Here is a 12,782-nt window from a genome sequence, read left to right as displayed (position 1 = left end):
AGCCTTTAAGGCCCTGTCCCTAGCATATAAAGCTGTACACGGAAATGGACCAACTTTCCTAAAACACCTTACCTGGTACCATCCATCAAGGCAACTACGCTCAGCACAGAGCAAACTCCTCCAGACACCCAGATTTAAGAAAGCCAGCTGGGGAGGAAGAAGCTTTGTACTGGGTACTGTGAGGTTATGGGTCTTGCTCCCACTGAATATCAAAAGCTGCCCAACACTGCTCGGTTTCAGAAAACTCTTAAAGAAAGACATGGCTGTTTTCAAACTAATGCACCACTTCCGGCTTCCCCCTCCGCTGAGCGCTTAGACACCCTAGGGCAATCGTGCGCTATACAAATCCCCAAATCAAATCAAAATCATATCAAAGGCTGTTGGAGGAAGAAGAGTACCAGGAGGAACATGGAGGGGATGAGGAAGGAGAGATTGTAGATACTGACCCAGATTTTGAGGGTTTTCATGAAGCTACTGGTCTGGACACTTCTCCTGAATGGGAGCTTTCATCACCAAAAGGCATGCCGATGCAAGAGGTGACCGCTCATGCTGTATTCATACTGCAGACCTCTTGGAGTTGCCCCTTCCTACAGCTGAGTTGAGGTCTGATATTCTGACGTAGTTGCCCCAATTCTCCGCCTCCATTTCAGAGCCTTTACTTCCCTTCACCGAGGCACTGATAGAGCCCATCCTCGATGGGTGGCAGAAGCCAATGTCCACTCCAGCAGTTTCCATGTCCGTGACTAGGAGGTATAAGGTGGCTCTGGGGAATCCTGCTTTCTTGTCCACCCATCCTTCTCCGGAAATCTTGGCGGTCCAGGATTCGAGCTACTCGAGGCTGTCTGCAGGTTGATTCCCATGTACGCCTCCGGATAGGGAGTCCAAGCATTTGGAGCAAGCATTTGGAGCAATCAGCAAAGAAGGTGTTCTCATCAGGGAGTATGGCCCTCAGGTTCACCAATGCCACATGCCTTTTGGGTCTCTACATCCATGCCCTTATGGACTCAGCCAGGGATGTTGTCCTGAAGTTGCCCAAGGAGGCACAAAGGCATTTCTTGGAGGTGTTGTCGGATGCCCAAGTTGCTGCCCGTCAAGTGATACAATCTGGTCTGGACATGGCCGATTCAGTAGCCAGGGTGATGGGATAGTCTGTGGCTACTAGGAGACACGCGTGGTTGTGTCGTTCGGGATTCTCACCTGAGGTCCAGGCCAGATTGCTGGATTTGCCTTTCGATGGATCTCGCACGTTTGAGGCGAAGGTGGATTCGGTGCTGCAGTGCTTTAAGCACAGTCAAGCCACAACAAGGTCTTTGGGGCTTCAATCTCAACCCAGAAGCTTTGGGCAGTTCCGCAAGTTTTGTGGCTTTGGGAGGAACTTGTCCTTTTGTTCCAGCCACAACAGCAGCAGCAGTAGGCAAATCCCTTGTACAGGTCCTACAGGGGAAAGGGCAGAGGTCTTCTGTGGGGTGCAACACGACAGCAAGTCTTCTCCTCCTCCTCTTCTGACCCGCCAGCTGTTGTGGTGAGGCAGCAGCTCTAGCTCCACCATCCTAGCGCATACTTGTCCAGTGGGAAGACAGGTGTCCCATTTTCTACAGCATTGGAGGTCTGTTACTATGGATCTTTCAGTGTTGAACATCGTAGAGAATGGGTATGCCCTACCCTTCTGGGAATTCTCCCCTCCTTTCTCTCCCTAGCATGGCTTTTGCTCGGAAGAGTATCTTCTGCTTCTCCAGCAATAGTTTGTCATTGCAAAAGGGTGCGATCAAGGTGGTCTTGGAGCAGGAAAGCGGTCAAGGATGCTACTCCCAGTACTTCCTGATTCCCAAAAAGGATGGTCGACTGCTGATCCTTGACCTTTTTTTCCTCAAACAAGAGAAATTCAAAATGTTTACCCTGGCTCAGGTTCTTCTTGTGCTGGAGAAGGAAGACTGAATGGTGTCAATCGATTTGCAGGATGCGTATTTTCACATTCCCATCCTGAAATTGCATCAGAAGTATCTTCGTTTTACAGTGGGGTCTCAACACTACCAGTTTGCGGTCCTTCCGTTTGACCTTACTTCCACACCTCGGGTTTTCTCAAAGGTGATCGCGTAGGTGGCGGCACATTTCAGATGGTCGGGGAGTGGCATCTCCATCCGGAGGTGGCCCTTCACATTTTCAGGACTGGTTTGCCACTCACAAGAACGCGCACTATCCTGCGTTCTGCAGTCTCCAGTATCCGACGCGGGGAGCATAGGAAACGCATTTCAGTTAGATTGGGGCTCACGGCTTCATACGCATTTCCTCCCATACCCTTGATTCCTCGTGTTCTGAGGAAGATTCACCAAGAACGGGTCCAAGTCATATTGGTCGCCCCGGATTGGCCACAAAGGGTATTGTACGCAAATCTCCTTTGCCTCTAATTGCACACACCACTCAGTCTCCCTCTCAGGGCAGACCTCCTCTTACAGACGGAGTGGCAGGTTCCACACCCCCCACCTCCAGAGCCTGTACCTTCATGCCTGAAGATTGAACGGGGCAACCTGAGTTCTTTCTCTCTCCCACCGGATGTGGTGGACGTTATATTATCATCCAGAAGACACTCCACCAAATCTGTCTATTCTGATAGGTGGGCCAAGTTTGCTAAATGGTGTGGAGAGAGATCGAGGGATCCTTTGTAGGCTCATTTATCTGATTTTCTGAGTTTCTCTCTTTCCCTAGCGTAACAGGGTTGTGCAGTAGTTACTGCTAAGAGCTACTTGTCTTCTTTGTCGGCTTTTCTCTGTTTACCAGATGAGCCCTCGTTGTTTAAATCGCCCATTTTTATGTGATTCATTAAGGGTCTCACAAATAGGTTTCCTCCTACTCCTTTTGTCATGCCTCTATAGGATATGAATCTGATTCTCACATTTTTTGTTTAAAGAATTTTTTAATTAAACTTTTCGTCAGTTGCAGTATACAGTGCATTATGTACAGGAGACTTGTTGTCATAGGACCGGAACATGAATCAGCGTTAGCAACAATCATGCAATGTTTCAGTTACAGGAGCACGTTCCCTGTGTCTATAGGAGTACTTTAGAAATCTGCCTTCCAGTGATCGTACATACATTTAAAAAATCTATAGTGAGAAACCAATTCTTAAATGTATACAACTTGTGTGCCTCCCCCTTGATTCCAGTTACCTCCCACCCTCACCCACCATATTCCCAAGGCCTCTGTCATCCAGCTGTTCCATATTCTTCCGCATGCACTCTCTGGGAAGCATGTGTAGGTGTGTATGTAGATCAAGTTACCAATCTAGCTGCCTCGGGTACTGGTGTGTGCTCACCCCTCCCCCTTAGCGCCCCAATACTGGCCTCTATATCCAGGCTTCTTTGATCATGCATTGGTGCCTGAAGGAACGGCATTAATTTACTCCGTGCGTGGAGTTCTTCAATTGTGACGTGTGTCAGTATGTACTTTATTACCTATTGGCACTGAAAGGGAAGGGGGTGGGGGGGTGGAGAGTTCAGGATCTCCCTGGGCCTCCGGGCCTCTCCTGTGCTTGTTTCCGGGGTACACACCCTGGACTCCTGTGCTCTTTTCTCGCCGGCGGACGTGTTTACCTTCTCACAGTCTCAGTGTCGGTCTTCGGCTACGGACCTTTCCCAGAGCAGGTACCTCCTCCTTCCCACTTGAGTCTGGCTCCGGGACACTGGTGGGGAGTATCTATCATGCTTGAACCATCCGTTCTCCTGGGATCCTCGCGATCAGCTCTTTGAGACCCTTTAGTCTCATTCACTGTTTGCAGGCCCCTCCTCCAGGGCGCGATGTGTTGGGCCCTGGCGTGGGCCGCGGGTTCTCCAATCTTAGAGGCTGGGGCCAAATCTTGTTGGGGCGCACCGCGTCGGCAGTCCGTCGTTCCACAGGGCCTGGGGAGGTCTGTCTTCGCTGACCAAGCGCCCCTGTCTTTCCGCGTCGCAGAGCGGGCACACGCTGCCCACCTCCGGCGCCCTCCACTGGTGTTACTGTGTAGTTCCGGAGCTGCCCGCGGCCCGTCTCTCTTTTCAGAGCCGCCCCTCACGCTGCTGCACTGTTTCTGACACCCCAGGAACAGATATTTATGCGGATATATGGGTGGTTGCTCGCCTGGCGAGGGTCGGAGCTCCGACACAAAGCAGCCATGTTAGTCGGCTCTGAAGCCATGCCCGTTTCTCACATTTTTGATGGTTTCACCCTTTGAACCATTACATAGTTGTCCTTAAAGGTTCCTAGCAGTAGGCTGCTGTATTCTTTGCCGGCGGCCCGGATTAGAGTGAACGGCTTGCTTTCAGATCCATTCCCAATATCACGTGGTACCAGGCAGGGTTGTCCGCTTTCTCCCTTACTATTCGCCATTGCGATGGAGCCCCAAGCCGCCCGCATTAGGCAACACCACACAGCCCGTGGTATTGGCTTTAGCACTAGAAGCCTGCTCATTTCGCTTTATGCGGATGATGTGACATTATACATCATTGACCCCGGGGAAAACCTAGATCCGGTCCTTAGAGAGTTTATTCGCTTTGGAGACCTAGCCGGCGTCTCAGTTAACTGGGCAAACTCGGTGGTGTTTCCCCTGACGGATGGCACGCCCCAGGTGGTATCTGAATTTCCTTTGAGATGGGAGGCCGAGGCAGATAAATATTTGGGCGTATGGGTGAGTAGGGATCTGCAGGAGATATGGAACCTAAATTTTGGTTGGAAGGTCACCTGGTTAGAAGAAAAGATTCAAATTTGGTCCAGAATGCCACTGTCAATGGCCGGGAAGATAGCATTAGCCGAAATGTTTGTCAATATCCCAATCCCACAACAATTTTTTAACACCCTCAAATCACAGTTGATTGCCCTGGTCTGGGTGGGGGGTCAGGCCAGGGTGTCCTGGGACCTACTGACTCTCCCGTTGCGACAAGGGGTCTTGGCAGCGCTAGATATGCATTTATATACCCTATGCGCTCAGGCCCAATTTCTACATTATTGGGTCCATCCGACACCCTACCAGCCCCGTGTGGCAGTTGAGATTGATGCTGTTGCCCCTGTTCCGATTAAGGTTGCGCTTTACCAGGCCCCATGACGCCCCCACGGAGACATAGATACGGCCGAGTCTCTACGGTGGGTTTGGGGAGAGTTGCGAAAAAGAGCTGACACTCCGCTGCTATACGCTCCTTCCATCCCGTTGGCACAGAATTCAATGCTGCCCTATATTCAGGATGGGGTCAGTAAGGCCCTCACACATGTCATGAATCTGCACACGTTTGCGGATCTGTATCCTGGAGACAAGTTCAGACCACCTCCCGAGGCGGTGCAGATAAGACGCTATCTTTTGCCGAGCTTTTTTTATATCATAAACTGCGCGCAGCATGTCGCGCCCTATGGGATGGCTTCCCTGCAGCTCCTCCACCGCTACCTGCACTGGAAAATGTGTTAATCTTCCTCTCCCAGAAAACTTATCATACTCATATACACCCGTATGCAAAACACAAACCCGTTGGTGAAACCTAAATCCCTCCAATGCTGGAATAGCGAGCTACCCCCTCCACTAACTGAGGCTCAGTGGGATTTTTGTTGTGGGCAACTTGCTGAACTCTCCCCAAATTATAGATTACGTTTGATCCACTTGAAATACTTGCATAGATACTATAGGACACCTGTGAGTTTGTCGCATGAAGCTCAGGGACGACTAAAGTTGCTGGCGATGTAGATACACCCGGGCCTCATTTCTGCATGTGGCGTTGGACTGCCCACAAATAGCCGAATTCTGGTCCAAAATTTTTACAGCAGTGAACCAAATCATTGGAAGAACGGATGCTCCGTCCCCAGCACTGGGCCTATTGGGGTATGTCAAAGACACTCTACCTAAGCAGAGTAAATTACATGCTCTCCTCCTGCTCTTTGCCAAGTGACAGGTTGCACTCCACTGGGGGAGAAAAAGGGTGCCCTCAATCAAGGGTTGGATAAATGATGTGACATATGGCCACACACAGCTGAGCACGTTTTGGGAACTTATGCCCCGACCTCAAGACTCCGTAACATATGGGAACCCTTTTTGACCTGGGCTCAAAGTCAGCTTGGATCTTCGACACTTGCACACACGGAAGCGGAAACGGTGGTGTGAGCATTTTGTTGACTATAGCTTTCACTGCTATTTTAACTATTTTTTACACCTTCATTGCACATGGGTATAGCCTGCTTGTCCCTTTCTGGGTCATGCACCCTCCACAGACCGTAAGATAGCGTTATGTTCTATGCTGAAGATCTATGCCTGAAGTTGTTGTAACTGTACATGTTTCGATGTTCATGTATTGGTGAAATCATGAATGACCCCCCCCCCCCATCCCCCTATTCTTGGTGTGCATTCACCAAAATAGAACTACTGATAATGAGTGTTGTTTGTCATTAAGAGCAATAAATTATTCCCTGTGCATTTAGATTATGGGTTTGTAATACTGAAATTTGATCAGATACTCTGTCGGTCACTAGGAGGCGCTCAAATGTGATTTTGTGTTGTGGATGAAGCAACCTGGTTCTATCTACAAACAATTGGCCACACAGTTTGTGAGCCATGCTCATGTGAGATGCAGTACAGCAGGCAAATGTTAACTTACCGGACCAATTAAGACACTATAATATAGCATACCTATAATGATTGATATGAAATTATATGACTAATCATCTTTTACTGTGTGGAATAATTATATTTGGTCTGATTTATGCTATTTTCATGCAAGTTGAATTTGAGATACTATCCTGATTATTGGCTTTAGAAGTTCCATGTTGATCCGAAGCATTTAGGCTGTTAATGAGTTGTCTGAAATGGACAAACTGGTGTACTGGATTTTAAAAAGAATAATGAAGGACTGAAATGTAATCTACTTTGATTCCGTGGAGTGCTTATAAACTTTTATTATTTGGAAGATTACATATCTCATTACGGAGTGCATGCTAAAGAAGATAATCTAACTTTGTGGTGAAAATACTGACAACGCATCACAGAGGAACTAAGAGAGTGGAACAGAGGTTAGGCATCAGGGAGGTTAGCAAGAGATTTGAGAATCTAGATGATTTCTCTGTTATTGTCAGAAGCTGTTTTAATATGCCTGGCACAAACATTTGCACAAATAACTTGAATTTGTTTTTTATAATTGTGAAGAGTGAAGCGATACAGTCATCACATGGATGGGGATTAATGCCTCTGCCAGTCTTTTTCTTCTTGATTTCATTAAAGTTTAGAGTTGTGAAGATCTTGATTTAAACCTAGGGGCTGTAGGCAAGTGGTGATGGCTGATTCAAGGCTCTAAAGTGTGTGTGTGTCCAAAGAATCTGAATTCCAGGAATTAGTCTACTCTCCTTCCTCAGACATAGGTAGGCAGGAAGAAGATTGATTTCTTAGACGCAATCTTCCAGGTGTGTTGGGTTAAGTTTAGACTAGTCTTTTTAACAATGAATTGGAGGAGAAGGGGATGTTTCCAGCTCAATACAGTGACTTACCAATCAGACTAAATCAGAGGTGCAAAGTAGAGAAGGGTGATTTTGTCAAGTGGAGCCACAATTAAATCTAATGCGTACAGTGCATGTTACAAGTCAAGCCCTCCACATATTGGGAAAGGTTGTGTGCAGTGCAGGATATTGTAGGCATCCAGAGCCAATAACTGGTCAACCTAGATGTTAAAATCACTTATTACAACAAGCAAAACCCTCAAAAAAAGAGCCCAGGTAGTCTTTGAAACAAGAGATAAATCAAGATGCTGAACCAGGTGGAGTCCTTTAGGATAGCACTAGTGCTACATGCGGGGCTGCAGGAGTGGCTGCAACCCCTTCTGTTAAAACAAAAAGTGCAGTGGGGGTGAAAAAACATTCTCACGCACATGTCGGCTTGGTACGCGGTCTGTAATATGGCCTTTTATCTCCCTCTCCCCCCACCCTGCATGCTATGTGCAGACATACCTGTCATAACTGTCTAATGGGCATGAAAAAAAGAAGTTAAACTCATCTGTAGATTTTTAATTGTTTATCTCGCTATACTCTAACACTAGCATGTCCACATACAACTGGGAAAATGTATAATTTTAAAGATTCTTGTAACATGAGTTTGCTTGGTGATGCTGATGGCCTTCATCATGTGAAAATATTCATGTTTCTCACAATCTGTTTATTGTTGTAAGTGTCGACGGCTGATTGTCTTTTTTTTATTTTCAGTTGGAGAAAGTTTATGATCCAAAAAATGAAGAGGATGACATGGTAGAAATGGAAGAAGAGAGGCTGCGAATGAGAGAGCATGTCTTAAATGAGGTAAATTACTGACTGTTATGGTACCTACATAAAGGGGGCACATTTAACAAAAAAGCATTCTTCTATTATTTGTAGCAAGGGCTCTAATACGGTTATGACAATTACCTACACCAAAATTCAGAACTAGGTGCCCGATGTACAAAGATCATTTTACAAACCAAAATGTGCTATTTGCACGTGAACTATCTGTAAATTGAAATGCATTTTGCTATGTGATCTACATGCAACTAGAAATGCAATTTGCGATGTGAACTACGTGTTACTAGGTCACACAGCAATCTTTACATTTGCAGGGAGCTGTAAATGGGCCTACCTAATAAATATAAATTAGGCAAGTTGCAATTATCAATCCCCTTTGAATGGCTGGGCATGCATTGATGGTTGTCTGCAAGGCATAGCATGTCACCATCCTTGTGTTTGCTTTCCCAAACTGTTTTCTTGTTCTTAAAGCAGCCCGCTTGTCTATTTGGGACCACATATGTAGGAACAAGCAGTGGTGCACCGGCCCACTGCTTGCGCATCCCCGAGGCTGTTCGACATGATTCCCAAAGGGAAAGCTGTCCCACAGGGACGACCTTGATTTTTCTGATTCACACACCTACACTTTTTAGATGTCTGTATCTGATGAATGGTTTGCAGCCACAATTGTGGTCTCAAAACATTAATACATTCGACTGGACTCACAAATGGGAGGGAGATGCTACTTTCATGACCCATCCTATATTACATTTCTAAATGGTTGCAAAACCGCTTTTATAAGTGGACAAGAACTATCCCAACTTCTAACAATACAAATGTGTGCTTGCCCTACTCTGTAACCACATCGATCATGTCCAACTCCTGGATCAATGCCTATCTGGTTTCCGCCCGGGCCATAGTACAGAATCTGCGTTAACTCACATTGTCGATGATGCGCTAAGAATGTTGGACCATAATGAGTCGTGCCTACTGCTCCTTCTTGACCTTTCGTCAGCATTCTATACTGTCAAACACGATAACCTAATTGACCTCCTGGAACACAGGATGGGGCTGTCTGGGCCTGTACTAAACTGGTTCTCATCATTCCTTCATAACAGATCCCAAAGCTTCAGGTTGAACCAATCCCTGACCCATCCAGAGCCGGTCACTCTGGGGGTTCTTCAGGGCTCAGCGCTTTCACCCACACTCTTCAACATGTTCATGGAGCCTCTGACAGAAATTCTGAAATCATCCAGCATTCACTATCACATGTATGCGGATGATAACCAACTATACCTTAAGATCGCCTCACCCGAGGACATTCAGTCCCTCAACTCAGTCCTTCTGCAAACACAAAGCTGGCGGACACGTAACCACATGACGTTAAATGCTCTCAAAACTGAATTCCTCCTACTCGCACCCCACGAACAATCTCCGGTCATGGAACAATGGCTAAATCAGCTTACTGCTCTTAACTGTAGACCTCACCTTGTTGATTCGGCAACCTCTCTGGGCATTATGTTAGACAAACGTTTGAACATTCAGAAGCACATCAGTTCCCTCACCAAAGGAGCTAACTTCCAACTTGGCATCCTAAGGGAACTCAAACCTTATCTTCCTGCTCATGACCTAAAGGTTGCAGTGGTGCAGTTCAGATTAATAAATCTCCCCCTGCTTCCACGGACGGAATGATTTCTCAGTCACACGCACATATACACATCACACGCTGGTGGGGCCCATAACACCAACATTCATTCTTTCAAACTACCCGTGCCTACAGAGGGATATCAAATCCCAAACTACAGCTGTTCACTTGGATAGAGGAAACCACTTCTACTGAATTACCCTAACCGTTCCTCCATCCGGAGGTAGATTGGCTCATTTAGTTGTTATTTGATTTAATGACGCTTTTAACTCTCAAATTAATCAGTAAACATTTCAAGAAATAATCACCCGACACAGTAATTCAAATAATGATTTTCTTTATCTAATTTAAATGCAGGTTAAATCCTAATAATGCAATATTATCTTTTGTCATATTTACCTACTCTGGCTAATTGTCGTTTTCTAAGTCAGAACTGGTCCTCAGAAAGTTCATCAAAGTTCTAAAGTCTCCGTCCTCTTCTGTCAGCATAAGGAGCTCTGATCATCAATAGCTCGGCACAAAGTGGTCTCTAGCGAAGAGCAGCATAGAGTGTAGCCCCTTCCCTCTCTAAACTACTAATATTTATACTCAAATTTACATATAACCGTAACATTTTCTCAATTCCCAGGCGAATGATTGGCTGAATTCAAATGCATCTCAATACATTAGGAAACATTTTCGAATATTCTCATGTGGTAGAAGTTTGACATTAGTCATATGGGAAAGACTGTTCCCAGGTACAAATTGTATCAGTTCGTTGGTAACCGGCTGAGTTCGATAGTACATTTGCAATTTGCAACATTTGCTTCAGGTTCAGGGACATTGGCACCTCGCCCAGGGTAGTCTTCATGGGCATGGTCTGACAGGTCACACAAAGGACACGAACGAAGTCAGTGCAGGCGCCTTTCTCCATTGTTCAAATGATGAAGTCATGTACTTTAGTTAGGTTTCAGTCGGCGGCCATCTTTTGGTAGGCCAGAATAGCCAACTTTAAGCAAAGAAACACAAAATCGTAATTAATACATTGAAATGATTAAACAATGTTATTCCCTTGCTAATACCCTTATGTTTATGCATGTATCTAGCCATATGCAACATTCAAAGCCGTTAATGCTGGTTTATTTAAGTGCAAATCACATTAACACTGCCTAAGCAACACTTATCATTTTAGTATGCATACAAACTTAGTTCACTTATTATTTTAAGCCATGCAAATGCATTCCCGCGTGTATTCTCTTGGTTAATAAGGTTGATTTAGTACCATCACATCAATCTATTAATTATTAGAATTAATTATTAATCATTTTAATATAAACTTATATAAATGGATTGGGTATATAAAAAGAAACATTTTACCCGCTCCATCAGCAGTACAAGCATTAGTGATCTCAAAGCTAGACTATGGTAGCACAACGCTTTGCGGCTTTCCCAGAGTGAAGGCGGCTCCTCTTAGGGTTGCCCTCAGTTCTGCTGCTAGGTTCATAACTGGCACTAAAAAATAAAACCATATTTCTCCGGACCTGCTGGCCCTGAACTGGCTTCTATATGAAGCTTAGATTCAGTTAAAAATTGCATGCATGGTACACAATGCCATCCACTTCAATACCCTGCTGTACCTCTCTCAGAAATTGGAGCCCTCATGTGGTTCAAGAGCCTCCAGAAGCGCCAGTACCTTATTGCTCAAACCACAAAAATTCAATAAAAGAAAAACCTACAATCGAGCATTCTCCGGTATCGCTCAGAGGATTTGGAACTCTCTTCCCTCCCGAAGTCAGGGTGAACCCTTCCACTGCCCTCTTCAAAAAGAGAAGTCGATCCAAAAGCATGGGGAAAATTATCCAAAAATTGTTTACAAAATGTAAAAATACATATATAAATTGCCAATTTATTTGTATTAATTATTTACGTATTTAAACTATTTTTTTAATATTCTTTTTTTAATTTATTTGTATGATATGAAAATATTAAAAATGTTATTAATTAATTACAAGGCTTGTATTTCTTTCTTCATGTTATATTAAATTAGTATAAACCGTACAAAATAGTTTTTACTTATTTACACAATAATGTCTCTTTATAATTTTTTTAAACTTTAGAAATAGTGTTGTTAATTTTAAAATACCTTTTTAAATATTAAATTCCTAATTTCAGTATAATATATCTTTCAATATTAATTCCTTACCAATAATTTGCACAATAATTTAGTTATATTTTCTTTTTTCCAACAAATATGAACGATTTTAAATATATATTAAAATTACTTTAGTATTAAATTTATTACTGGAGTATTAAAATAATCAATTGCAACCTGTTTTTTAACATATTAAAATTACTTTAGTATTAACTTTAATACCTGGGTATTACAATAGACATAAAAATAAACATTTACCACCTTTTTTTAAAATTACTTTAGTATTAACCCCTTGCCTGCTCATGACGGAACCACTCCGTCATGAGCCACGGGCGCCGTGTGCTCATGACGGAGTGGTTCCGTCATGCTGCGGCCGCTCCGCACACGCAGCGCTGATTCCCCGCCTGTGCGGGCGAATAATGCAAGTGGACGGAGTCGTGACGGAACCACTCCGTCATGAGCACAGCGCGCCCGTGGCTCATGACGGAGTGGTTCCGTCACGAGCATGGCGGCGGGGTTAAATGTAATACCTGAGTATTAAAATAAACCGTAACCACCTTTTTTTTTTAACATATTAAATATTTTAAAAAGTACAAAATATAAAACAATATACATAAACAGATTATTAATTAAAAATAAATACAACTACCAAACAAATACTTACCATCCTATACTTACCAATTTGTTGTAATAGCATGTGTTGTAATAGTATACATTGTAATGGCTTGCGTTGTAATGTCATGCGATGTAATGGTGTCTGCG

The 12,782-nt window shown here is 44.4% G+C and overlaps 1 protein-coding gene across 4 annotated transcripts in view; it reads left to right on the top strand.

Moving 5' to 3' along the window:
* Positions 1-12,782, top strand: part of NUCB2 (nucleobindin 2) — a 450,013-nt gene that overhangs the window by 226,637 nt on the left and 210,594 nt on the right. For all 4 annotated transcript variants that reach the window (XM_085648078.1, XM_085648079.1, XM_085648080.1 and 1 more), the window contains one exon: positions 8,194-8,286. In XM_085648078.1, coding sequence (XP_085504204.1) covers positions 8,194-8,286 — 93 coding nt within the window. The remainder of the gene's footprint in view (positions 1-8,193; positions 8,287-12,782) is intronic.

Source organism: Triturus cristatus, chromosome 3_2 (assembly GCF_964204655.1).
Source record: "Triturus cristatus chromosome 3_2, aTriCri1.1, whole genome shotgun sequence".
Taxonomy (NCBI): domain Eukaryota; kingdom Metazoa; phylum Chordata; class Amphibia; order Caudata; family Salamandridae; genus Triturus; species Triturus cristatus.
The sequence above is the reverse complement of the archived record's forward strand: the minus strand, read 5'-3'. Positions and strand labels throughout refer to the sequence as shown.